Here is a 24,981-nt window from a genome sequence, read left to right as displayed (position 1 = left end):
ACAAGGGTAATTGACCTAGGAAGTTATTTTTAATTGACCAGAATAGAAAGATAATTATCTTAGATTAGGTTTTGAGTATTTGACCTGGCAATGACCAATTAACTGAGTGAAAATTGGTAAGTAATTTCAATTCAATAAGGTTTTACATTTTTGTAATTTAATGATTAGAATAAAATTATCCATCCTAATTTTACCAGGTGACTTTGCTGAGCAATCACACACACACACACACAGATTTTGCTGAAAACATACAACAGAAAATGTAAACTGTCACTTTGATTTAATAAATTATACATACAGGTTTTAAGATGTACAATGGTCATTGCATTAATCCACAACTGTCCTTTTTCATAAGACAAAGTCTGCTTTCAAAGTATTTACACATGTACAATTTATGAGGCGGCGCTTCACAAAAAGCAAGGCATGAATGACAATACACATGATGTTTATACCCTCTACAGTTACTCTGTGCAGAGGGGGGGTGGTCTTCAGTGGGTAACTGGTGCAAAAACGTGGCACACATTGGACACAAAGATGTTACTCTGCGATGGGGTTGGAGGATGGGATAGAGTTTGCTCTGCTAGATTTCCTTTCGTAGTTGACAAGCCTCTGACCAACCAGGTACCTGCATTGGGAGAATACATGTCAGAATTGACGTTTTTCTACAACCAATTAGATTTGCTGAAGAATAAAAAGCATTTTATGTTTCTATCAAGACATAAAATGCTAAATGTTTCAAAAGAGACTAAATTAAAATAAGAGTCCTAGAATTTATTACACAAATAAAGATTGTAGAATTGTTAAAAAAAAAATGATGGAAGACAAACATTCATACTTGTCATTTTTGATGTGCTCATAAAGTCGTTTAAACTGTCTGATCTGGAAAGACAGGATGCCGATGAGTGACACCACCATCAGGAGGAATGGATAGATTCTCCTCTGCATCAGGATCTCCATTTCAGGGGTAACACCTGGAAACAAAATACAACTATATGCTCTTCACTTTTCTCCTAGTCCTGACTAAAAGTGATCACCAGAATGAGGCTAGAGGTGTGTGGATGACGACAAAAAGTAGTTGGATGCAAGATGGAATTTGTTTATGGACATTTAGCGAAACTCTGTAGGGGAGGTGAGTGGGAGGGGCAAGGGTCCATATACATATGTGAGTGTATATGTTGTTTAGATACTGTGGAGGAAAGAAAGTGTCATATAAATTTAAAGTGGTCTAAAGCATCTAAAGCACATGACTGAACTGACTGACTGACTGAACTCAAGCGGCCCTTGAGGACTTAAGTCCTTAAGGGCCGCTGTCCTGCAGTTTTTAGATGTGCCACAGGTACAAAACAGTGGAATGAAATGGCTTAATTACCTCCTCCTTGTGTAGATCAGTTCTCCAGAGTTTTGCTAATGACCTAATTATTATATTCAGGTGTGGTGCAGCAGAGGCACATCTAAAAGTTGCAGGACAGCGGCCTTTGAGTACTGGAGTTTGACATCTGTGGTCTAAAGTGATAAAAATAAAAAGCATTTCTAATACTGACCGACAGCAGGAACCACTCCGGCAGCAATCACATACGGCACACACAGGGACAACAGCAGGACTGAGATAACAGGAGCTGCCAGCTTTCGGATTATGAATTGGAGATCAATGTTGCGAATTCCATTTGCATAAACCTGTGAAGAGGCGACGAGTTAACAGGATTCAGATCAAAGCTCCACTGAGCAAAAGAAGTCATCTCAGGGCTTCACAGAAAGACAAAATGAACAGGCAATTTAATCTCAGTCAGCAGATACTTTTTAAATTAGGAAATTTAAAAAGGATCATATTTATATTTCATATTCATTAATACTTTACCTGCTCAATTACAGCCTTAAGCCACCACTGTGGGCCCATGAGGGTGATGGCTGCAATGATTTTGGCATGGAGAACTCCAAGAGCCCAATCCTGAAAGTAACGTCAAGACATGAGCATATAAGAACTTCTTAATGCACGTTTAAGTGAAAAATTGGTGAGATGACAATCTTGTATGCATATATAATCCTACCTGCCAAGGATAGAACAGAGGGGTTTGGTCTAAAGGTACTCTAAGTGGGGCCACAATCACCAGTTCAAACAGCAGCCCCAGTAACAGTGGGATGACTCCAGCAACCAGCAAAGCCACAACCAGGGTCTTCAGGATCTACATGAGTAATATAAACAAAGACAAGAGTGATCCCCCACTGGTCTTTGACAAAAAAATATATAATCACTGGATAAAAAAATGACAGAGAAGCAACAATCTGACTTTTTTTTTTCAAAAGATTAATGACATTTTGTGTAAATTTTCCAACTGATTTAGATAAATACTTCCTCCAAGTTTGCAGGAAATTTAGTTTCATTCAGACTCCAAAAAATACATAATTGCTCTAATACAGTTAAGAAACAAACATTTATAAATTTCTCTTTAAATATGTTTGCAGCATCAAATTTTATAGCACTGATGTACACATTTTTAGCTACATGGGTCAAAAATGTCAATGTAAAATAATTTTTTTCTTTAAATTGTAAGCCACAACAAACAATTCTATATTGATTTTCTTTTTATTCTATCTGCTCAACAATTAATTAAATGCTTATTTTCTATAAAGCAAGTCACAGTACTTTGAAAAGCTAATAATTCCCACTGGTCCTGTTTGCTTATTAAAACTTAGCTTGAGACTCCGCTGCTCACCATGAGTGTCCATTCCTGGACTTTGTGAATGATTACGATGCGTCCCTGTGGCATCCACGCCAACAACACAGTGACTCCACGCACCGAGAGCCAGCAGACGTACAGACCACACGCTGCTGTGTACAGCTCATGGATTTTAGAGTTTCCAGTCCAGAAGGACATTAGCCAGCGGCCTGTAAATACTGAAACACACACATGGCAGAGCAATTATTCACATTACATCCAACTTTGTAGTGGTAACAGAGGAAAAAAAAAAGACTCTCCTCACTTATTATAGTTCAGGAAAGACTTATCATTATGTGTATATATGAAAGAGGCAGACCTTTCATTATGGTTTGGGTGGAGTTCAACAAAGTATTAATTTATCTGTTAGTTTAGTTGTTTGACATCACTCCTTACCTGGTAGAGTTAAGCACACCAGACTGGCCAATAGGAGAGTGATGCACATGAAAATAATCAGGAGCACAATCTAGGGAACAGAGGACAAACCACGTAAGTAACTTTCATACTTTACAACAATTGCATAGAAGTCTTCAGAAACATATGATTTCTTTACATTTTAAAGTTGGAGAAAAGGAAAAAACATTTTATGATTTTCTGATAGTATCTTTAGGATGTACAAATTATGAGCAATTTGTGTACAATGCAAAAACACAAAATCTTACCAAGTATTTTGTCTAGTTTCCAGTGCAAATATTACAAGTAACTTAAGCAAGATGTAGGAGCTTGTTCTAAAATAAATAGTACTAGTTCGAGTTCAGATTATTTCACTTATGACAAGATATTTTCCCATGTTATAAGGGAAATAATCTGCCAGTGGATGAAACTAGTACTTTTTCATCAATATTAACAAATTATTGACTTCAAACAAACTCGTATGTCTATCTGAAAGTTATTTGCATACAAGTTTGTTAAATTTCAAGTGTGCTAAGATATTTGCACTATAAACTAGGCAAAAATACTTTGTAAGGTTTTGTGTTTTTCAGAGTGGTAAAAAATTTCAAATAGGATTGAGTAAGCTAGAGATGATTGTAAAGCATGTTAAAAACCACAGGACTGTCTCACTCTGAATGGGAAGCGCAGGGGTCGGTGGTATGGCTGGAAACCCACTGGGCCCCCCTGCTGTAGGATGGCCTGATGTGCTGCATGCAGTCCTTCCCCAACAGCTGGGGCTGGGTTGTTATTGTTGTTATGAGGACCGTGGGGAGGGTTGTTATTGTTGTTTGCAGGCTGGTTGGCATCATTGTCCTCCTGTTCACCGAGGAGGTAGGAGTGGAGGTCTCTGCGGACAGAAAAGAGAGGTTGATCAGCGGCAGGAATAAAAGGACACCATATGTTGCTAGTTGTTCACATACCCTGCTGTGTCTTTGTGGTAGAAGTACAAAAATAAAAAAAAATTAATTTGAACGTGTAAAGTAGTGTGTAATTGTGAACTGGAGGGAAACAGATATGGTTTTCAATTTTTTGTAAGGTCTGGTGTATATTTGTATTCCTCTACTGTGTGTTAATGGCAAGAAATAATGTGTGTCAAAAGCTGATAAGGACTTTCCTCACACAAGTCAGCCAACTGTGACTACCTCGTTCAGAAAACGCTGGGTATGGCCAAAAGATGTCTAGGTCACATCTTGAATTGTTTTGTGAAAGGGGCTCATGGTTGTCCATGGAGACAATCAATCCAAGGTGATGTACAAAGTTTAACCACAAGTTGGATTTTGCATGTAAATGTAAACCTTAGTCTCTTTTGCCAAACTACTGATGAGAATTATTATGACTTGGTTAATGCTCTTCAATAAAAGTCAGATTTTGTGATGCTTCAACCTGAGCTGTGAATCTCTACAGCTCCTCCAGATTTACCACTGCTGCGTCTATGATGATGATACTCTGCTTGCCTAGCTTGTCTTTTTCAGGTGGACAGCCATGTTTTGATTGGTCTGTAGCTGTGCCAGACTCTACATTTTCTGGTGATGAACTGAACAGATCTCAACCAGATGTTTAAATCACCACCTAATTTTTCTTCAAACATATCCACATTTTATGATTTTGTTTACCCACTAACGTAGTTGAGCAAAACCAAAACCTTCACAGAACAGCTGTATTTATAGGGCATAGGGTTAAATTACACACTGATCAATTCACTTCTTTAATCATATGACGGTTTGTTAAAATGGGATTTTATTTTCAGCATCATAGTAATGGGGTTGACAAAAAAAATCATGCAACACATTTCAGATTAATATCTGAAAAACCTTTTAAAAACCATGTATAATTTTCCTTCAACTTCAGAACTTTGCACTAGTTTGTCACCTGAAATCCCAAGGTGACAACATGAGAAAAAATGAAAAGTGGTAGAAAATGCCATTGGAAAGCACCTGTACATGCTGATTAACATTTGTGATGAGCACACAAACTATCAACATTTTAAATATTAATGCCGTTCAGGATTTGACTTACAGTAAATAGCCAGCACTGACTGTCCAGGCTCTGACCAGACCTTTCAGCCACTGGCGAGTGTGTCCTTGCTCTAACAGAGCCGGGAGGACAACCTGAAGTAATAAGAGCTCCAGAGACAGCTCACTGACAGGGGCGTCACTGAAAGACAAGATGTAAAATAATTACAGAATGACTTGATGGTGTTCTCCAACCAACTAATTTACCATAATATTTATTCATTTCTAAAGCACACAGACACATTCAAAACAAACAAGTCACAACAGATGTTTTTGTCCAGCCCCTTGTTGACTATACTCTCAACATTTCTTTTTTTGTTCACAAACTTAAGAGAAGTTGTGCGTTTCTGCATGAAAAAGGAAGTGGTTTGTCAAACCACTTTAGATGCAGAAAGAACAAGTTCCAGTTCTGTAAAATGTGATCTAAAATGTTGCTTTGCTTGCCGGTTACCTGTAGAGCATTACGTTGTATGGGAGGAAAGTGGGCATCAACACTTTTATAAGTCTGATTGGCAGCCACAGCATCAGCAACACAATTGAGCCAAAGACCACCACAGACAAGATGAACCGCCGCAGGTGTCTGTAGATGGGTAAATGAATCATTTCCTGAACTGGGTTGAAGTCCGGGTCATTGAGGTTTCTTAAAAACCAGAGCACTCCGGGCCTCAGAACCTGATGGAGATGGATTTTATGTTAACATCAATTTAATGTGAAATGACTATAAGCTGAAATACACAAAAATAGACCAGGTCTCACCTCTCTTAGAAGCAGAATGAAAGACGCAAAGTAGAACACGTACACCATACCCACAAGCCAGTGCAGGAACATGGTGGTGCCAGGTGCTGACTTGAAACTCATTTCTCTGTCTTTCAATGAGGCGTCAAACATTTCCTGCAGACAAAGACGGTAACATAAAAAAAACCCAAAAAGAAATCTAATCACATTTTGGGTCTAATAAATCAGTCTTTCAATGTATTAACTCAGAGAATTAGAATTTCTTCTGTCTGATCCACAAGCTACTGCAAGTAGTCATTTTAAGGTTCATAAAACTATCAGAATACAGAAAGCTTTGCTTTTTATAATCCAAATTTGGCCTCTAAAGCGAACTACCAAACACCCCTAAGCATAAAACAACATGCAAGATATCAGGAACAAAGTCAGATCAAGAGTCTTACCAAAGAGCAGATGTCGAGCCACCAGCCACAGATCAACGGGAAAACTCCAATCTCCACGACAACCAGCAAAGAAACCTTTGGCAGAGCATGTTTATTTCAGCCATTTTAATTCATTCAATTATATACACATTCATTTCATTCTAATATCAGTTATAATGCATGGCTGCAGAGTTAATTCATTTTATAATGGCAAATTATCCAAAGTGTGAATCTAATCCTTTCTTTTTTTTTTTTTACCCCTCCAGGGGGTCTTTTTGTGGGCTCTAGTGTCCCGTATATGATAGTAGGCTGACAGGAAACGGGGAAGGAGAGGGGGGAAGACATGTGGCAAATGTCGTCGGTCCGGGAGTCGAACCCGCGATGGCCGCGTCGAGGACTCAAGGCCTCCAAATACGGGTCGCGCTAACCACTACGCCACCACGGCACTATGAGGGGCCGTTTAGGACAAAATTTACGTTTTGTCTCTCACACACTACCAAAACGTCTCGCATACTCCAAAAAAATAGCCACGCACACTCCAAAAAATTACGTTTTGTCTCTCACACACTACCAAAAACTCTCGCATACTCCAAAAAAATAGCCACGCACACTCCAAAAAATTACGTTTTGTCTCTCACACACTACCAAAAACTCTCGCATACTCCAAAAAAATAGCCACGCACACTCCAAAAAATTACGTTTTGTCTCTCACACACTACCAAAAACTCTCGCATACTCCAAAAAAATAGCCACGCACACTCCAAAAAATTACGTTTTGTCTCTCACACACTACCAAAAAGTCTCGCATACTCCAAAAAAGTAGCCGGGCACACTCCAAAAAATTACGTTTTGTCTCTCACACACTACCAAAAACTCTCGCATACTCAAAAAAATTACATTTTGTCTCTGACACACTACCAAAAACTCACGCATACTCAAAAAAAATAGCCACGCACACTCAAAAATTACTCACGCACATTCAAAAAATACTCAAATTGCGTATACACACACTACTAAAATGTCACACACACATTCACAAACGTTAACTTTCTCGCTCACATACACTACTACCAGCTCGCGCACATACACTACTACCAGCTCGCGCACATACACACAAACGTTAACTTTCTCGCTCACATACACTGCTAACAGCTCGCACACACACAGACGTTTATCTCTCACATACACAAGACTAAAGTTGAACACACACACAGTACTAAGACTCGTTTTATGTATGTGTGAGAGCGAGACTTTTTATGAATGTGTGAGAGCGAGACTTTTTATGAATGTGTGAGAGCGAGACTCTTTTTGAATGTGTGAGAGTTGTCACGGAAGAGGCGGGGCATAATTTTTGGATCAAACTGCGCATGCGTAGATCCTAAACTATAAGTTGGCTAACTCTAATTGTTTAAAATGGCAGCTGCCTGACCAATTCTCTCTCGTTTCGAATTAGAGTTAGCCATGTTCGGTATAGCAAACTCTTTCTTCTTCGGCACTAGTTGGCGCCGGTTAATAATTCCTGTAATACTGGCACCCAGTGGACAGATTGTACTACAGCAATTTTGCTATTTTTAATCAATCAATCAGATTCATTTATTTCTATAGCACATTTAATCTACAAGAAAGTTAAACGTTCTATATATATTTAAAAGCACAAATATACTAAGTAATAGAACATACAGTGAGTCAACAATCGAAACTTATAGTTTAGGATCTACGCATGCGCAGTTTGATCCAAAAATTATGCCCCGCCTCTTCCGTGACAACTCTCACACATTCAAAAAGAGTCTCGCTCTCACACATTCATAAAAAGTCTCGCTCTCACACATACATAAAACGAGTCTTAGTACTGTGTGTGTGTTCAACTTTAGTCTTGTGTATGTGAGAGATAAACGTCTGTGTGTGTGCGAGCTGTTAGCAGTGTATGTGAGCGAGAAAGTTAACGTTTGTGTGTATGTGCGCGAGCTGGTAGTAGTGTATGTGCGCGAGCTGGTAGCAGTGTATGTGAGCGAGAAGGTTAACGTTTGTGAATGTGTGTGTGACATTTTAGTAGTGTGTGTATACGCAATTTGAGTATTTTTTGAATGTGCGTGAGTAATTTTTGAGTGTGCGTGGCTATTTTTTTTGAGTATGCGTGAGTTTTTGGTAGTGTGCGAGAGACAAAACGTAATTTTTTGGAGTGTGCGTGGCTACTTTTTTGGAGTATGCGAGACTTTTTGGTAGTGTGTGAGAGACAAAACGTAATTTTTTGGAGTGTGCGTGGCTATTTTTTTGGAGTATGCGAGAGTTTTTGGTAGTGTGTGAGAGACAAAACGTAATTTTTTGGAGTGTGCGTGGCTATTTTTTTGGAGTATGCGAGAGTTTTTGGTAGTGTGTGAGAGACAAAACGTAATTTTTTGGAGTGTGCGTGGCTATTTTTTTGGAGTATGCGAGACGTTTTGGTAGTGTGTGAGAGACAAAACGTAATTTTTTGGAGTGTGCGTGGCTATTTTTTTGGAGTATGCGAGAGTTTTTGGTAGTGTGTGAGAGACAAAACGTAATTTTTTGGAGTGTGCGTGGCTATTTTTTTGGAGTATGCGAGAGTTTTTGGTAGTGTGTGAGAGACAAAACGTAATTTTTTGGAGTGTGCGTGGCTATTTTTTTGGAGTATGCGAGAGTTTTTGGTAGTGTGTGAGAGACAAAACGTAATTTTTTGGAGTGTGCGTGGCTATTTTTTTGGAGTATGCGAGACGTTTTGGTAGTGTGTGAGAGACAAAACGTAAATTTTGTCCTAAACGGCCCCTCATACGGCACGCCCATCTGATACTTTCTGAATTAAAAAATGACTCTACAACCAAAAAAAAAAGAAAAAGAAAACATAAATCTGAATCATCTTGTTTGATTCAGAAGAACTGCTGTAGCTTTATGAAGTGGAAAAGTTCACAGTGGTTTCAGTTATATACATAATATCACTGTCATACCACACAGTACATGTGTATGGGAAAGTGTACAATGTCAACACAAGCACACCAAGCATGCAAATATCACGAGGTGACCACAAAGCTGGTCTGATAGAAGTATGCAGCATATGTGAACAGTGTGTTTTAATAACCATCAGAATGCACTATAGAGAAACCAGATGGGGGGATAATATGAATAAAACAATACAAAGAGCAGAAGCTCCTGTCATTGTGGATAAGAACTGTAGAATGCTTTGTCATTTCTATTGTGTTGTACTTAAAGCTGCAGCCTACCACAGCTGGAAAACTTGTGGCAATAGATATTTTCCCCACCATTTATTATAGAAGGCTGCCCATAGGTTTTGTCAGGGTTACTCAGTTACATTTAAAATGGTAACTGATATTGTATAGAAGAATGTCCAATATTTTAAGAATTTAACACCTATAAATACTCTTGACTACACTCTGTTTATTCTAAGAATACAACAAAACTGAACAATAAAGAGTTTTTTCTATATTCTCACTTTGTTTATATTAGCAAAAAAATATTCAGGCCTTTGTTGCTGTAGAAACACAGAAAAGGAGTGCATGTTTCCACATACAAGTATAAAAAACAAAGCAGAAAGGCAGAGGTTACCTTGACAACAATGTAGCAGACTCCCAGGAGACGCCGGGAACGTTGGAACCTGACCAAAGCAGCAAGTCCCTAGAATATCCATTAAGGATATCTTTCGGTTGATATTTTCACGAGAACATGGCCTAAATTAATCTATTAGAATTTATTTTGAATATTAAACATTTTACATGGGGTATTGATCTTAGAACAAAGGATACATGGCACAGGATGAGAGTCATGGCCAGCAGTATGTAACCCACAATCGTCGTGATTAGGCCCTCAAAGTGAGATGCTTGGACCTAAAGTATAGTGTTACCAACAACAAAAGATTAAATCCCACAGCATAACTGTGTCTCATAGTGGGATAAAGTAAAGGTGGAGTCTTACATATTCCTCGAAGCCGAGGCCAACAACGGAGAAGTGTCCAATGTGGTAGGGACAAAATGCTAATAAGCAAAGAGCAAAAATGTACAGTAAATCTTTTGTAAAAAAAAAACCCAAAACAAATAACAAGAGTATTATGGTTAAGTGCAGTTTATAATGATGCTTGTTACACATCTTTGTCTCAGTCAACTCACCAAATACCAGAATAAAGAGTGTGTTGAGAGACACCACCCAAAACACATGCTCCTATTAAACAAAGACAAGTTGTGTCAAGAGGAAAAGCTTTTGTTGGACCTTATAGGTAATAATTAATAAGATAATAAACAGATCACACAGAAAGTAGTGTAAATATAAATTACCAGAAATACAAGGGAACCATCCAGACCAAGCATCTAAATGGGAAACAACAGTTACAATTCAATGTGGTACAGGTTGGCGTTTTAGACATAAAGGATTACTGATTTCATGCCATTACCCTTTCCCAGGTTAGTTCCTCTGCTGCTCTGTCCCACTCCAAGGCATTCCAATTCATGTCATCTAAAGCAAAAAAAATTGTAAAACACTCAAATGTAGCAAATATTATTATTTTGTCACTATTTTGGAGGAAAATATCTGCAAAGGAACTAAGACATAAAGGTGAAAAGAAATTTGTCTTCAGAATTGACAAATGTATAATAATAAATTGTTCTGTGAAAATTTCAACTCCAAAATATGTCTTGTAAACATAATGTTAATAAAAACCAATACATATTTATTCCAGGTGAAATATTCTGCATTTGTAGCCGCGAATACAGAACAGTTGTATTTGCTGCGAATAGAGCAAACACAAATATTTTGCTTAGTCTTTCAAAAATAATTATATTTTGGATTGCAAAATCTACCGCTTCAAGGAAAGCTTTGCTGTTTTACAGAATAATAATATAAACTTTTCCATGGTGCATGGTGAGACTTATTTTTATTTTCGGACATAACTTATCAAAAGTAACAACTTGGTAATAAGTAAAGGTCACAGTTGCTCTAGTTTTAAAGTCAAAATTAAACAAGACTCGTTTTTCTGTTTTACTTGAAGCATTAATATATGATAAATTATACGGAAACCTTGAGCTCCATTATTGGCCTCTCCATCTTCAGCAGGTGCACCCTCTTCTTCCAGCTCAGGGTCATCAGGCTGGTCTGGAGGGCCATCAGGGGGTTCAGGCTCGGCCTCGTTTTGAGCCGGAGGATCAGCGGGGTCTGGTTGGGCCCCAGGGGGCTCATCAGCTGCTCCCTGACCTTGAGCTTGACCCTAAGGGTGAAATATTGGACCAACAGGACTATTAAATCCAAAGTTATTGAATAATTCGATATCTGACTAACTGAAGAATGAGAAATCATAATATGTATAGTTTTCACTATTTATGTTGGATGTTGTCTGGAATGATTAGCCAATATTTGCAGTTTGTGAAAACATAAATTGTAACCTGCACTTTATACTATTTAAGTAGTCAACAAACATACAATTGTTATATTAGTCTAGAAGTTTCTAATGTCCACTTTTTTTTATACATGAAGTTGTGTACCTCATTGGCTTGTCCAGCAAGGTTAGGGGGCGGAGGCTGGTGCTGTTCCAGCCACTGGGGGGCGCCACCGTGGACAATCTGCTCTCTGAGCCACACCAGACTGATGAATGCACACAGAGTGCAAGTGACAACAAAACAACCCTGGAGGCAGTCTGCGAGGAGGTTGTCTCTGCAGAAACACAACAGAAATATATTAAAGCAAACAACAGCAACTAAACTGTTCAAAATTCCAAACAGGGAATCATCCATTTATAGGAAATGATCTCTTCTTACGTAGAGAGCATGTCCAGCGGCAGTGTCAAAAGAGAGCTCACAGAGCCGGTAAAAAGACACTTATAGATGCGACCTGAAAATAAAGAGATCACAGTATTAAACAAGTTTTATCCTTATAAAATGTTATTAGATTTTTATTAATACAATTTTGAACTGATTCAGTCATTCTGTTGCTTTATGCTTATTTTTTCCTAACTAATGAGGCATAGAATGACTTCTCTCTTGTTTCTAAAGGTGTGAGAAACTAAAAGCTGCATCAGTTAAAGGTTAAATAACTTATCAGCACAAGTCGATTAATCCTGGTGAAGCTTTTCCAATGGGAGTCTCCTGTTGATTTGATTACACAATAGGTGTGGTACAGTGATTGTGAAGTAATCCCTGTTTTGGACCGTGATGATTCCTCTGCGTGTCTCTGTTGGTTCTTACTGCCCTGGGTACACCTTCAACACCTACTAATTTACTAACGCTCACACTCCAAACTTTAATTAATTGGTTCATTTGTTTTGGGTAAAATCTGAATCACTTTAAGAAAAAAAAAAAACAATAATAACCTTCCAAAAATATTTTTGTTTCCCTTTCTTGTCAATTTTCTAACAAGGCAAGTAATGACAGAATATCACTTACATGCAGTGAGAGGAACCACTCCAAGCCATGCGAAAGCAACCAGCGTGTAATGGAACCAGTAGCGGATGGCTGTACCCACACTGGTCAGCAGGCCAGCACAGATGTCCTGGATGGGCAGACGTGAGGGCATATCTGGAGAGTAGACTGAAGTGGGCAGAAGAAGAAAGTTAGATTTCTTGACAAGAGTAAAACATTCTGTTTACAATTCATATTGTTTGAATGCATGAATCAAGCTAAAGAAATATCACTAATAATGGGGCCTAATACTGTATAGATCTATACTCAAATAGTAAACATGTTGATAACCAACATTCTAATGGATGGACTCACTTGGTGTGAAAGCAAATCTGTGCTTGCATAATTCACAGTACTCCTTCCTGCTGTGTTTCAGCCACTGGACCAAACTGCAGACGTTAGAAGAAAAATAAATAAATACAGAAAAATGCCAGTCATCCCTGAAATATCATGTACAGTACTTATATTGACAGGAAACCACAATATCAGAACATCTAAAAACAGAAAACTGCCTTTAATATTAGGTGTATTGGTACGTTGAAAACACTCTGAGCTTGATTAGTTCATAAATTTCTGGTTTAACTTAACATTACCTTGTTATATTATTATTGAAAAAAGTTGCTCAGATCAGATTTAAAGGCCTATTGAAGACACCTGCTTCATTATTCAAGAATATAAAATGTACACCCAACACAATCAGGCATTAATGGATTCAATATTTGAATAATGCAAAAGGTTAACCAAAAGACCTCTCTATTAAAAGGTTTCTGGGTCAATTGTTAATTTAGACACTTGCAAAGATTTTGAAAAAAATAATAGGTATCGGACCAGAGGATTGAGTCTGACACATACCATTCCTGGTGGATGAATTTGATGCTGCCGGTGCACACGCATGGATGGTACAGGGGTTTGTCTGGGGTCCCCTCAGAGCGACACACACGGCAAATATCCGCTGGAAAAAACAAAACAAAAAAACACAGAACATGAGACCAATTGATATTGCTAGAAATAAAAACAATTACTAGATATCAATGTAAAATGTTGCTTAACTTTTAAATAAAAAACAATGTTTTGGATTATAGATTTAAGATATGCACAGATAAGTAATTACATAAAGATTCAACTGGATTCAGGGAGAAACTAAGGGTGAGTAATCTACACTACTACACTACAATACTTACAATTACAGGTTGACATATAAATTTCCCTCAGTCCGTTCCTATGGTTTTAAAATCTGATTAATCAGACGCCAGGAAAAGTGCCAGGAAATTTTACATGGCTAAAACAAAATAACACTTATGGTGTATAAACTAAAGAAACAACATACACCGCATTTATTAAGGTTATGTTTTAAGTTTTCTCTGTTTTTGACCCTTTTTCTTTTTAAAATGTATTTTCTTCTAAATCCCTCTCCTATTTTCTAGTGTGTTTTTCCACAGATTTAATTAAAAGCAACTAAACCTTATTGCAAATACGTTGATATCGACATTATCATATTCTGAGAACGATGCTAACTTACAACAAGAATAAAAAAACACGTCCTGGAACAGTAAGTACAATTTCCCCAGTAGAATTCAAGTAAGCATTTCATTATTAGTTGATTTATTTATTAACTGGATTAAGGTTTAGATCTGGGCAGTGTACTTGACTATTATGCAAAGCTAAGCTTAAGGACAAATAACAGTAAAGTGATGATATCATCCGTAATTTCTGTTGGGTTTTTTTTTTTTTTTTCTCCAACGCTCTCAACATCAAAATACATTTCAGCCAAATCTACAATCACGCGGAGCTTTGTTGCACAAAAATAACATTTGATACAGGTCTCATGCCTTCTCGAATCTACCTCACATTTCACTGACAGCCGCTGCTAATCATCTGCCATTAGGAGAACTGCTTGGGAGCAGCAGGTTTGTTTCTAAAAGATGAATTTCAGAAGCTGACTGCTGTTAACCACCGATTCGAAAGCAAAAAGAGACTCACCTTCTTCGGCAGTGTCCATGTTATTGACTAAACACCGATGACGTTCTCTAATAGGGTAGTCTCGTACCGTGAACCCATTAACGACACAGGCAATATCGCCAAGCTAGCTGTGTTACGCTAGCGACACGACTGTATCCTACAGTTCGGATGCATTGGCAGTCGTGAAATGGTTTCCCAGCAGAAAACACCGAGGTGTTTGTTGTGTTCTGTCCTTTCGCCTGGAACACCTAATTTCTGGTGCGGGAAATGTTTCTATTCCACAGTAGACCGAAACTCGGGAAAATTGTGTTGCTAATTCGAGAGCTTGGACCTGGACGACAAACGGCTAATTGCTAAACGGAACAGCGCATGCGTAAGCGTTACGGCCGTGTTGTTCGTAACTGAGTCACTGCTGTTTGCCAGCTCGTTTAAATGAACGACAGAATCTGTCTGTGAAAGGCTTGTAAGCGGAAAAATTACAAATGAAAATAGAGATAAGTAAATGTAATAATAATAAAAGTAATCGATATGCAGAGCGGGCACACTTAATAGAGCAGATTAGTTCATTCTGTGCGGAGAGGGAATGAATCTTATGCAATTTTAACGAATTTGTACGTGCAGTTTAGTATTACTTTCCTGGAAAAGCATATATATTTTGCATGTGCGTATTTGTACATTTACTAATAGAACCGTACCAGAAGAGGGCCAAATTATAATCGCTACACAAAAGATATGTTTGTGAGGCGGACGAGCCGGATCTTGTTGGTTAGCTGAGCCAAATGGTTGGGATACCAGAACAGGGGCAGAAAGCCCATCCCTGCCGCTGTCAAGCTTGTGTCATGACTGTTTTACTTCATTACAGTGTATCGATTGCGACGGCATAAAATCAAACAAAACAACAACTATCAATAAATCTAGGCTAACATTTCACTGTTTAAAGACAGCTATGTATTAGTCTTATTAAAATGAACATGTCTCCATTAGGACAATTTTTGCTAGGTTTCTCTCAGATGATGCTTCTAGAAAGGTGTCCAATTTCAGGTAATAGCCCCACCTACTGGAGGATACTTGTACAAGTTTCGTGAAGCTAAAACCTGGGCGTCTTCTGTCTCTTTCCCGAGCAGATAAAAGGTCAAGTCTTCTTACCGCTGTAGTTCTAGGCTCGGTTAACGGAGATGCAAAAATTTATAAAGACTCTCCTCTCTATTTTTGTTTGCATTTCCAGGTATTAATTTTTTAACCTTTTTTAATTCTATGCACAGATTTTTTTCAAATAATTTTGTAATACATGAAACCACATTCCTTGGATCTTTTACATTTTTCTTCCAACCGCATAAAAGATATAAAGACATATATCTTGTTTCCAAGAGAAATTAGCAATGAGCTAATATAAGTGAATGAGACTTTAATGACACCTGACAGTGTTTTCATGAGGATAGTTGCGTGTAATCTGTTTATAAATTAATTGTTTTGACAGTAATAATTACAGGATCACTTATTCTCAATGAAAAGGCACCGCTGGGATTCGAACCCAGGATCTCCTGTTTACTAGACAGGCGCTTTAACCAACTAAGCCACGGCGCCGATATTTAAGGCATCATACAGACTACACTGAGCTGAAAACCGGAATCATGATCTGTTAGATATATGGCAGCTGGTTTCTTTTGCATCAGAAAAATTGCCACAAACAGAGGACGAGAAGTTGGATGTGGAAATAGCAAAGTACTGATGAACATTGTACAGTAACAATATCCTTGTGTTACATAGAGCAAAAGAAGAGTTGGCTATAGCGTCATTAATTCATGTCAAGTTTCTCATCAAAATTGTATAAAATTGAAATGAATAATTTCTTAAGATAGGATTTTAAAATGCACACAAATTGTAGGTCTGATATAATGCAGCTTGATTTGAACGATTTGTTTGTTTTAGGACTGTTTCTACATGTGGAGTGCAATGGAGTGCCCTTTAAAAGAAATAGCTTTATTCTAAAAGTTTCAGTGTCACCATGCAACTAAAATGGAACCCTGAATACGTTTTAACCTAAGTAAAATAACAAATTCTGCACAAAACCTGTTTTATTTTATTTTTAGAAAGTTTGAGATAGTGATTGAACTTTGATAAAATTAGACTCTGCAAGAACAAGTGGGCTTAAAAAAAATAAATGAATAAAATACCAATCTTTTTGTTCAAACTCACCACACTGTCTTTAAACTTTGCAAAAATATCTCTATGTTCAATGAAAACAGACAACTTTTTTTAATGTAAGAGAACTGATTCATTTTATTGAGAAGACTAGGAAGATTTGAGAAACAGAAATATCACTCAGAATCGATTAAAGGCGCTTTAGAACTTAATTTTATCCTTAACTGCTTTTGTTTGCTGTGACAGTACTTCTTTCTAAATAAATTGGGTAAAATTGATCATTGATCTTCAGTTTGAATTTCATGTTGTTAATCTAAATTTTCCCCTTTCAGTTTCTGCAAAGCAAACACTTGATAAACATCAAACACTGAAACTTTCTTGCATTACAACAAAATGGAATTTATTTTGTAGTATGAAGAAAAGAAAAATGCTTTTATTTTGAAACCAACCTCAAGAAAGTCTTGGCAGGTTGATGTTTGTCACGTGACCAGTTATTTATTCTAGTAGCCCATTCATTGTGTCAGAGTCTGCAAACCTTTCATTTTTCTCACATTGACCATTACTATACTTTGGAAACCCGCAGGACAATACGGTATGTGTCTAAATTAGTGCAAGCTGATTTTCAAAATGCTAACGGAATGCTTAAAAATCCGTATAATTCTCACATTTTTAGAAAATAAGCCATTATTACCCATAAAGATCGATAGAGGTTTTCTTGCAAATTGCTTCGTCACTGTTGCGTAACATAGAAACTTTTACCATAATGATCCTAAGTGAGCAACTGTGTGACAAAACTTGAGCTTTCCTCATTCCACCGTGGTGGCATAAATTAAGATTTAAAAGGCTTAAATCGCAGATTTCTTACATGCATTGATATTAAGAGGCTTCGATAATAACCATAGGCGTTGCCAGACAGTTTACAAAAGCATAGTCCTCAAACTGCTTTTCTTTCCTTTCTTTCTTTCTTTCTTTTTTTTTTTTTTTTTTACCGTAAAAACTTAAACATGAACAAAATACGCAATGCATTGTTTTTTCTATTGCTTTTCATCACGATGTTGAAACTCCTAGTAACTGATTAAGGTAATAAGATGAGATTATATTTTAAAAATTCACATAGGAGAATGATAAATATGTACCCACAAAAAATGATATAGCAGAATGTATTTTTTTGCTATGGGAACTGCTCCTTTGGTCTCTATTTTCTCTCTTGCTTTCCTCAGTCATCCAGCATCTCTTCTTTGTCTTTCTACAATCAAACCCTGTTTATCTGCCGTAGCTTGTAAAATTTACAAAATATTTATTTTCCATTTTTACGTGATTTGCATAAAGAGTATTAGGATAAGAAGACTAATTGAAACAAGGTCACTGCTATTCTACCAAATGCTGTAACATCTTGTTCCACAAGTCATTAACTTTTCACCTTAATTACACCAACGTATTCATTAGGTAATTTAATACGTTATTCAGTCTGCCACTGTTTTCATTAGGAACGAATACACACAATAGAATACATTTGTCAGTTTTATTCCAGTTATGAAATGTCCGATTGTGGTCGGACCAAAGATTTGCCTTGTCACCTTAGCACATCCTGTGGTCTGAAAAGCATGTTGATTGATGAGAGGAGTGGAGACTGACTTCATCCGAGTTCAGCAGATAACTTGATAAAACCAAGTTACGTATTCTTTATTAAAGACCACAGAGGTCATGGAGTCACAATTATTTTAAAAAAGTCGTCCCTGATCTTTAAAACTGAATTTCAAATTTAGAAAGGAATTCAACTAGTAGAGAGCCAATAATAATTCATTAGCAAGTGAAATAACTGTACATTATTTTAAATCAAAGTTAAATTAAATATGAATAATTTCCCAATTGAATTCTTCAGTTACTTATTCCAATAAATGACTCCATGATATACCTATTATTATTATTTTTTTATTTGTTACGTGTGTACTTTCTTTCATCATTACTGATATTAGTACTTTTAACTGACATCTTTGGATTGTGACCCCTTCCAGCCCATATTAAAAATGTATGTTATTTTCCCAAATTAACCTGAGGTCACACAACATATTCCCTTTATCCTTAGGTGTTATGTCCTACAAATATTTGTTCTGACAGAATAGAGACACTTTCCATCTCCATCATACTATGTCTGTGTGTGTGTTATTAGATGGCAAACGAGGCCAAGCCATGTCCCTGTGATATTGGTGATCGGTCTGATTACGGAGGGCTGGGCCAGGAGGTCCAGATTGAGCACATCAAAGCGTACGTAGTGAAACCCTCCACCACATCGGACAAGGCTGTGATTGTCATCCAAGACATCTTTGGATGGGAGCTTCCCAACACCAGATATATGGCTGATATGCTGGCTGCCAATGGATATACGTATGTAAACGTCACTTCTGTATTTTAACTGAAAAATGCATCAGGATTGTTATATTATTTGCCCTGATGGTCACTTTCCACGTTTTGTCCTGTGCAGTGCTGTTTGTCCCGACTTCTTTGTCGGGAAGGAACCTTGGAGTCCAACCAAAGACTGGTCCACATTTCAGGAGTGGCTTAAGGATAAAAAACCAACTGACATTAACAAGTGAGTACACTTTCAGTTCAACTTATCTAGGTGGACTCTTATTGTGCAGAGCTTATCTCGAGTCTTTAACGTCATGCATGAGTCTAATAGTTATTTCCTTCTCAGAGAGGTAGACGTTGTGTTGAAGTACCTGAAGGAGCAGTGTGGAGCCAAGCGCATTGGAACAGTAGGCTTTTGCTGGGGAGGAGTGGCAACACATTACTTGGCCTTGTTATATTCTGAAATCAAAGCTGGAGTGTCTGTTTATGGTACGTTGTTTAACCAGCAGAACATATAATATTGAATATTTAAGTTGGATTCAGAATGGGGTTTACGTGTTACTCTGCAGGAATAGTTCGTGAAAGAGAGGACAGGTATTCACTGAAGAGCCCGACACTGTTCATCTTTGCAGAAAACGATAACGTCATCCCCCTGGATCAGGTCAGTGTGTTCTGTTTCTGACTTTTATTGAATTCATGATTTTTTTTTATGTAGAATGTTTTTAATTAACTTTGGAGTGTTTCTATAGACCCTTTCAAAAATTGTGATATTTCTTGAAATCTTTCTCACTGTGTAACCAAAAGATTCAGTGCATATGAAAGTTTTATATAATAGATCAACCTAAGATGTGCAATTTTTAGTTGTTGGAAAAATACAGCATACCTTTGTGTATATACCCCCCCGCCCCATTACCCATGTACCATCCATTAATGACTGTAGAAGTATAAAAATTGCAGTAAAGGAGAAATGCCATTGTTTTGGAAAATATTTATAAAGTACCCTTCAAAAATAAAGTACTGCCTTGTGTTGCTTTATCACCTAAAATTCTACTGAAACACTTCAATGTTTAAGACTTCAATGTGACAAAATGCAAAAATGTTCTGAGATATTGCACATATACTGTGCAATACATATACTGTATTGTAGTATACTGTAGTTTGTGTGCTTAAACAGACTTGTTCTTTCACTCATTAGGTCAGTGCCCTGGAAGCAAATCTGAAAGGGAAATGTACAGTAGACTTCCAGTTGAAAGTATTTCCTGGACAGACCCATGGCTTTGTTCACCGCAAGAGAGAGGACATCAATCCAGCTGATAAACCCCAAATTGAGGAGGCCAGAAAGGATATGCTCAACTGGCTCAATAAATACATCTAAATATGTGAAATAAATCAGTTTAAATTGCTAAAATAGTGCCTTAAAACACATAATCAGATTAATATGGTTATTGATTAGTGGGTTATGTAATCTTGTGGTTGATATTACATCATACACATGTATTTTTTTTAATGTCTGGATGAAAGTATTTCTTATGAAAAAAATATTTTAACCAATAAATCATGAATGTATGCCAAAAACAGACTGAATGCAGTACAGAAACACTATAAACACAGTGACAAAATATACTCAATGAAATGATCAGATTTTTAATATCAATATTTAAAATCTGTAAATGGTGAATGTATAAGCAATAATTGAATGTCAATAAAAGTGAAGCACATGGAAATTTCATCAGTCAAATGTTTTATTGGTGACTTTGTAACGAATAAAGCTTGGACATGTATCAAATGATAAATAGCAATACGCAGTGAGATGTGGACATGGAGCTCGAGGAAGTGCCAAGGACCTCTGAAACAGCTCACACATTTAACCCTTCCAGAGCACACTTGAGCTGCTTTCCTTCAGTCGGGGAGCTTCAGTCTTCGCTCTCTCCTGGGTTTCGGATGTCATCTATCTTTAGGATCATCTTAACCACCTGGGTAGCCAAAATAATCTGCTGCTTCTTGCCAATCAAGGTCTCAATTACATGTTGCTGCTTCATGTCTGTGCAAGATGAAACAAAGCCAATTAAGCTAAATGAGGCCTTGAAGGTTTTCTCAATTAATTCATGTTGGTAGACCAAAAAAAAAATAATTATTTGTTTCTCAAATATCCAGATCAAAGAACAAAGCACAAACGCCTTACCATTGGTGTTTTTGTGCAAGCAGTCGATGCCAAGGAAAGGGTTGTTGTCCTTTACTTGTCTGGCTCTGACCTCGGTCATAGTCTGGATGGGGCTGAGACCGCTGTTCTCAGCCAACGCCATTGGGATGACCTCTAGAGCATCAGCAAATGACCTCATGGCATACTGTTCCAATGATGGGCACTGTTGAAGAAAACCGAAGTAAGTACAAAACGGTCTAAGTGTCAACATCAAGATTTTTACATCAATTGTCTAAGTCGTACCTTATCCGCCGCCTGGTTCACAGCGAGAGCACATGCAATCTCTGACGCTCCGCCGCCGTAAACAACACGGTTGTCTCTGACCAAATTGCGAATTACACACAGAGCATCATGGAGCGCACGCTTAGCTTCCTCGATGATCTATTATCAAACATGAAAGAGCTGATTAAAACCAACATGCGCCAAGGTAAATACGTAGTTTACAGGGTGAGGGATGGTAGGTGTTCACCATTTTGTTGCCACCACGGATGAAAATGGTTACGGCCCTGGTGTTTTTGCATTCTGTGATCATCAGCATGTGGTCCTTAGTTGTGCCAAAGGAGATTTCCTTCACTAAGCCGGCGGTGCCCAGCTTTTCTGGCGTCAGCTCACTGAACCTCGGCACAATCCGCCCCCCGGTGGCTATCGCTATCAACTGCACCAAAAACATAAAACATACCGAGTAATTAGTAAGTAATATACTCGATTTAATGGGATAATCAAGGTGGAAAGAGTACAGGAAAGTTTGACTTTAAGGTTTTCGGCAAATTTTAACAATTTCTTACTTCAATCTCTGGCCCGCCGACCCAGCGCACGGCAGGCAGCTCGTTTTGCAGCAGAAGGTGGTTCGCCTCGTCATCAAAGCCCCACTGGCAGATGGCCAAGTTAGCACCAGTGCTCTTGACCTAAAATAAACACACACACATTGTTTATACCAAGTGAGTTAATCAAACATTTAAGTCGTTACGACAATCAGCTCTAGTAACAATCTAAAGCAGAACAGTAATTGGGGCGTTTACCTGCTGGATCATCTCTTCAAACTTTTCTTTTTCATACTTCTGCAGGGCTTTGTAGTCCTCAACTGAGGTCACATCCAACTTATGCTTGGTCTTTGGCTTTGGAGGCTCAAACGGGCAGGTCAAGATAGCGATTTTAGCATCATTTAGAGCCTTATAAAAAAGGAAGGAAACATTTGCCTTGTTACGATACAGCTAAATCAGATGCAGGTAATCAAATTGATCTTCATCCTATTTATTTATTCTTAATCTGATTAAATAAATTACAAATAATTTATATTTCATCTTGCTGGAGGAAAATTAGAAGCAGATAATTAAAAGATGATTAACAAAAAAGACAGGAATTCTCTCAAAATATTATTCATACATATTTATACCTTGGGCATCTGAGGGTGGCTGAACTCTTTGTCAACTACCACACCCTTGATGAGCTGTGTGTCCTCCAGCTTTCCTCCTACTTTCCCTTCCACCTTGATGAGCTCAAAGTCTACATCCTTCCTTTCCATGTCAGCCACAGTGAGGATTGCATTCACTGCGATCTCTGCCATCTGTCTGTGGCACCGGTTAATTCTAGAAAACAAGAAAAAAAAAACATTCAATATAACTAACGGGATTGATTATGTGAAGTTAGGAAATAAAAAGATCTCCCACAAATGTTACTGTGAACCCAAAAACCTTATGACTTACACTTTTGATCCCAGTGTTGTCATGGCAGTCTGGATGAGAGGTTCAGTGTTGTTGGGGTCACAGGGAAAACTTTCTGCCATTTTGTCTAGTGTCTCTATAGCAACACATGCAGCCTGGTCGTAACCATCGGAGATCCTGATGGGGTGGATCCCTCGGTCCACCAGCTGCTCGGCCTGCTCGAGCAGTGCTCCGGCCAGCACTGAAACAAAATAAAAATGTCTAAGTTAAAATCTACCATCTAAAATTAGAGGCTAAAGTCCCATGTTCGATTCTTGAGCTGAGTAATTTCCGGCATGTTTTCCCCATCTTAACAAACCTTCTTCCTATCAAGCTACAAACAAAGGAAGGCCACTAACGCCATAAGAACAAGACAAAAACACATAGTTGACATGTACATTACAGGGATATGCTACTTCTTTTCCCCATCCCATCTTAAATAAAGGATTTAATAGAAACAACTTCGTTCTATTGACTTCCACACAGAACTCTGACTGTTCATTAACACTTCAGAACCACCATCCTTGACATTTGAAAAGTATCAATTGTGTGTTTACAATGAACTTTGTTGGATCCAATTAATGCAAAAAATTGCCTGATAAGTAGAGAGAAAATACATATATATTTTTAAGAACAATATCTTTACATTAATGATTGAATTAATTGAAACATTAATTGGATTACTCCAAAAAAAAAGCTGTTAGTAGCAGCCCTACCTGATATCAACAGTTTTTATTTGAGTACAGGACTATTTTGTAAATGAATAATTATAGCAGAATGGATTCAGAAGCACCATCACATCTGCGCCAGATCACATACCGACAACTCCAGTGGTTCCATCACCAATCTCATCATCTTGGGACTTGGACAGCTCCACCATAAGCTTGGCAATCTGGTGGTCCACATCCATCATGCTGAGAATAGTGGCTCCATCGTTAGTGACAGTCACCTCTCCATCCTTGTCAACCATCATTTTGTCCAGACCTAATTAATAATTGTTAAAGAGGAATGTTAATACACTTAACTGTATATAGCAAATAGAGGTTTGAAATAAAAGCCACTCGAAGACCCTTATAAAACAAAATGACAGCATAGTGGATAGTTCTTACATACCGTTAGGTCCCAAAGATGTTTTCAGCGTTGAAGCGACTGCTTTGGCTGCCATGATGTGAGACTATAAAAACATAATATTTGAAGTTAGCCAACAATTTCATCAATTTATCACTTAATAATTCCCCACCTCTATAACAAAGGTGATGCACATCGCCATTGACTATTGTGGGTAGAGCTCTGTGAAGCAACACCCCTGGCTCAACGCCGTACAGAGAGCACATGGGCCTCCATGTTAGCATGACTGCTTACAAATCTTTCAAGTGCTGTTACGATACTAATGCAAATCAGGTGGGCTTTCAGGACATACCCATGCATTTACCGCAAGCATTTAAGGTTAAACGCCTCTCGTACTTAACTCAAATAATAAGAAAACATCAAATTCACTTCTAGTTAGCCATAATGCTAATTTTTTGCTAGCTAGCCCATTGTACCTTCAATGCGTCAATTCCCGTTAGCCGAGTCTTCTTGTCTTGGTCTTTAATGATGATAAAAGGCCTGCCATATTCATCAAATGCCAGTGTGCCCAACGAGGACATGTTGAGTGACGATTTAAGAGTCGCTATGTGCGCTCAGTACTTAGAAAAGTGAGTTTTAAAGATGTTGTTCTGGAGTGTTGCTACACTGCAAGCCGCACGGTTCTGCCGGCGACTTCTGGAAGGCTCCACGGGCGGGGAGGGCGGAACCAAATACTCAGAAATGTGCCTCGATAAATTCTCAAAAATCGTCTAATAAATGTACAGTTTACTCTTCTGTCTAAAATAATGAACCATTATGCTTGATAAAAAAAATTATTTAC

At 37.9% G+C, this 24,981-nt stretch overlaps 3 protein-coding genes and 1 non-coding gene across 6 annotated transcripts; 1 reads left to right on the top strand and 3 right to left on the bottom strand.

Annotated features, from left to right (window-relative positions):
* Positions 1-263: 263 nt before the first annotated feature.
* Positions 264-14,858, bottom strand: marchf6 (E3 ubiquitin-protein ligase MARCH6). The gene is made up of 25 exons (XM_028005466.1): positions 14,703-14,858; positions 13,575-13,674; positions 13,038-13,111; positions 12,708-12,851; positions 12,084-12,156; positions 11,811-11,979; positions 11,350-11,536; positions 10,727-10,788; positions 10,611-10,643; positions 10,446-10,497; positions 10,255-10,313; positions 10,086-10,166; positions 9,889-9,957; positions 6,334-6,408; positions 5,915-6,049; positions 5,610-5,830; positions 5,163-5,300; positions 3,777-3,993; positions 3,111-3,180; positions 2,712-2,893; positions 2,046-2,180; positions 1,856-1,945; positions 1,542-1,674; positions 836-971; positions 264-625 (listed from the first exon to the last, which is right to left on the bottom strand). Exons 1-25 carry the CDS (start codon positions 14,719-14,721, stop codon positions 538-540), a joined length of 2,742 nt encoding a protein of 913 aa, XP_027861267.1. The 5' UTR covers positions 14,722-14,858; the 3' UTR covers positions 264-537.
* On the top strand, positions 14,609-20,901 carry cmbl (carboxymethylenebutenolidase homolog (Pseudomonas)). Of its 3 annotated transcripts, none has more exons than XM_028005478.1 (6): positions 14,609-14,629; positions 18,994-19,208; positions 19,306-19,413; positions 19,519-19,661; positions 19,742-19,833; positions 20,368-20,901. In XM_028005478.1, the coding sequence occupies exons 2-6, from the start codon at positions 18,994-18,996 to the stop codon at positions 20,545-20,547; spliced, it is 738 nt and encodes a 245-aa protein (XP_027861279.1). In that variant the 5' UTR covers positions 14,609-14,629; the 3' UTR covers positions 20,548-20,901. The 3 variants fall into 3 exon arrangements, with proteins under 3 accessions (XP_027861279.1, XP_027861280.1, XP_027861278.1); XM_028005479.1 differs by lacking the exon at positions 14,609-14,629 and adding an exon at positions 14,943-15,054; XM_028005477.1 differs by lacking the exon at positions 14,609-14,629 and adding an exon at positions 17,286-17,415.
* Positions 16,192-16,265, bottom strand: trnat-agu (transfer RNA threonine (anticodon AGU)). Its single transcript has one exon. It is a non-coding gene; the product is annotated as a tRNA-Thr (tRNA).
* On the bottom strand, positions 20,893-24,862 carry cct5 (chaperonin containing TCP1, subunit 5 (epsilon)). Its single transcript, XM_028005471.1, has 11 exons — positions 24,617-24,862; positions 24,186-24,246; positions 23,892-24,056; positions 23,076-23,274; positions 22,766-22,958; positions 22,392-22,541; positions 22,158-22,277; positions 21,842-22,027; positions 21,616-21,753; positions 21,355-21,535; positions 20,893-21,213 (listed from the first exon to the last, which is right to left on the bottom strand). The coding sequence occupies exons 1-11, from the start codon at positions 24,719-24,721 to the stop codon at positions 21,086-21,088; spliced, it is 1,626 nt and encodes a 541-aa protein (XP_027861272.1). The 5' UTR covers positions 24,722-24,862; the 3' UTR covers positions 20,893-21,085.
* Positions 24,863-24,981: the final 119 nt, after the last annotated feature.

The sequence above is a fragment of the Xiphophorus couchianus genome, chromosome 21 (assembly GCF_001444195.1).
Source record: "Xiphophorus couchianus chromosome 21, X_couchianus-1.0, whole genome shotgun sequence".
Classification (NCBI taxonomy): Eukaryota; Metazoa; Chordata; class Actinopteri; order Cyprinodontiformes; family Poeciliidae; genus Xiphophorus; species Xiphophorus couchianus.
Note: the sequence above shows the minus strand (reverse complement) of the source record. Positions and strands in the feature narration are given on the sequence as shown.

What these genes read in the sequence shown, in the direction of transcription:
- marchf6 (XM_028005466.1), bottom strand. An exon ending in TGACTCTCATCCTGTGCCAT is followed by an intron (nt 9,958 to 10,085) that starts GTATCCTTTGTT and finishes TGGATATTCTAG; the next exon opens with GGACTTGCTGCTTTGGTCAG. An exon ending in GAGCACATCAAAAATGACAA is followed by an intron (nt 626 to 835) that starts GTATGAATGTTT and finishes CTCCCAATGCAG; the next exon opens with GTACCTGGTTGGTCAGAGGC.
- cmbl (XM_028005478.1), top strand. Translation starts at nt 18,994, where the DNA reads ATGGCAAACGAGGCCAAGCCATGTCCCTGTGATATTGGTGATCGGTCT. An exon ending in CTGGCTGCCAATGGATATAC is followed by an intron (nt 19,209 to 19,305) that starts GTATGTAAACGT and finishes TGTCCTGTGCAG; the next exon opens with TGCTGTTTGTCCCGACTTCT. An exon ending in ACGTCATCCCCCTGGATCAG is followed by an intron (nt 19,834 to 20,367) that starts GTCAGTGTGTTC and finishes TTCACTCATTAG; the next exon opens with GTCAGTGCCCTGGAAGCAAA.
- cct5 (XM_028005471.1), bottom strand. Translation starts at nt 24,721, where the DNA reads ATGTCCTCGTTGGGCACACTGGCATTTGATGAATATGGCAGGCCTTTT. An exon ending in GCCACCCTCAGATGCCCAAG is followed by an intron (nt 22,542 to 22,765) that starts GTATAAATATGT and finishes CTTTTTTATAAG; the next exon opens with GCTCTAAATGATGCTAAAAT. An exon ending in TTGAAGAGATGATCCAGCAG is followed by an intron (nt 22,278 to 22,391) that starts GTAAACGCCCCA and finishes TGTTTATTTTAG; the next exon opens with GTCAAGAGCACTGGTGCTAA.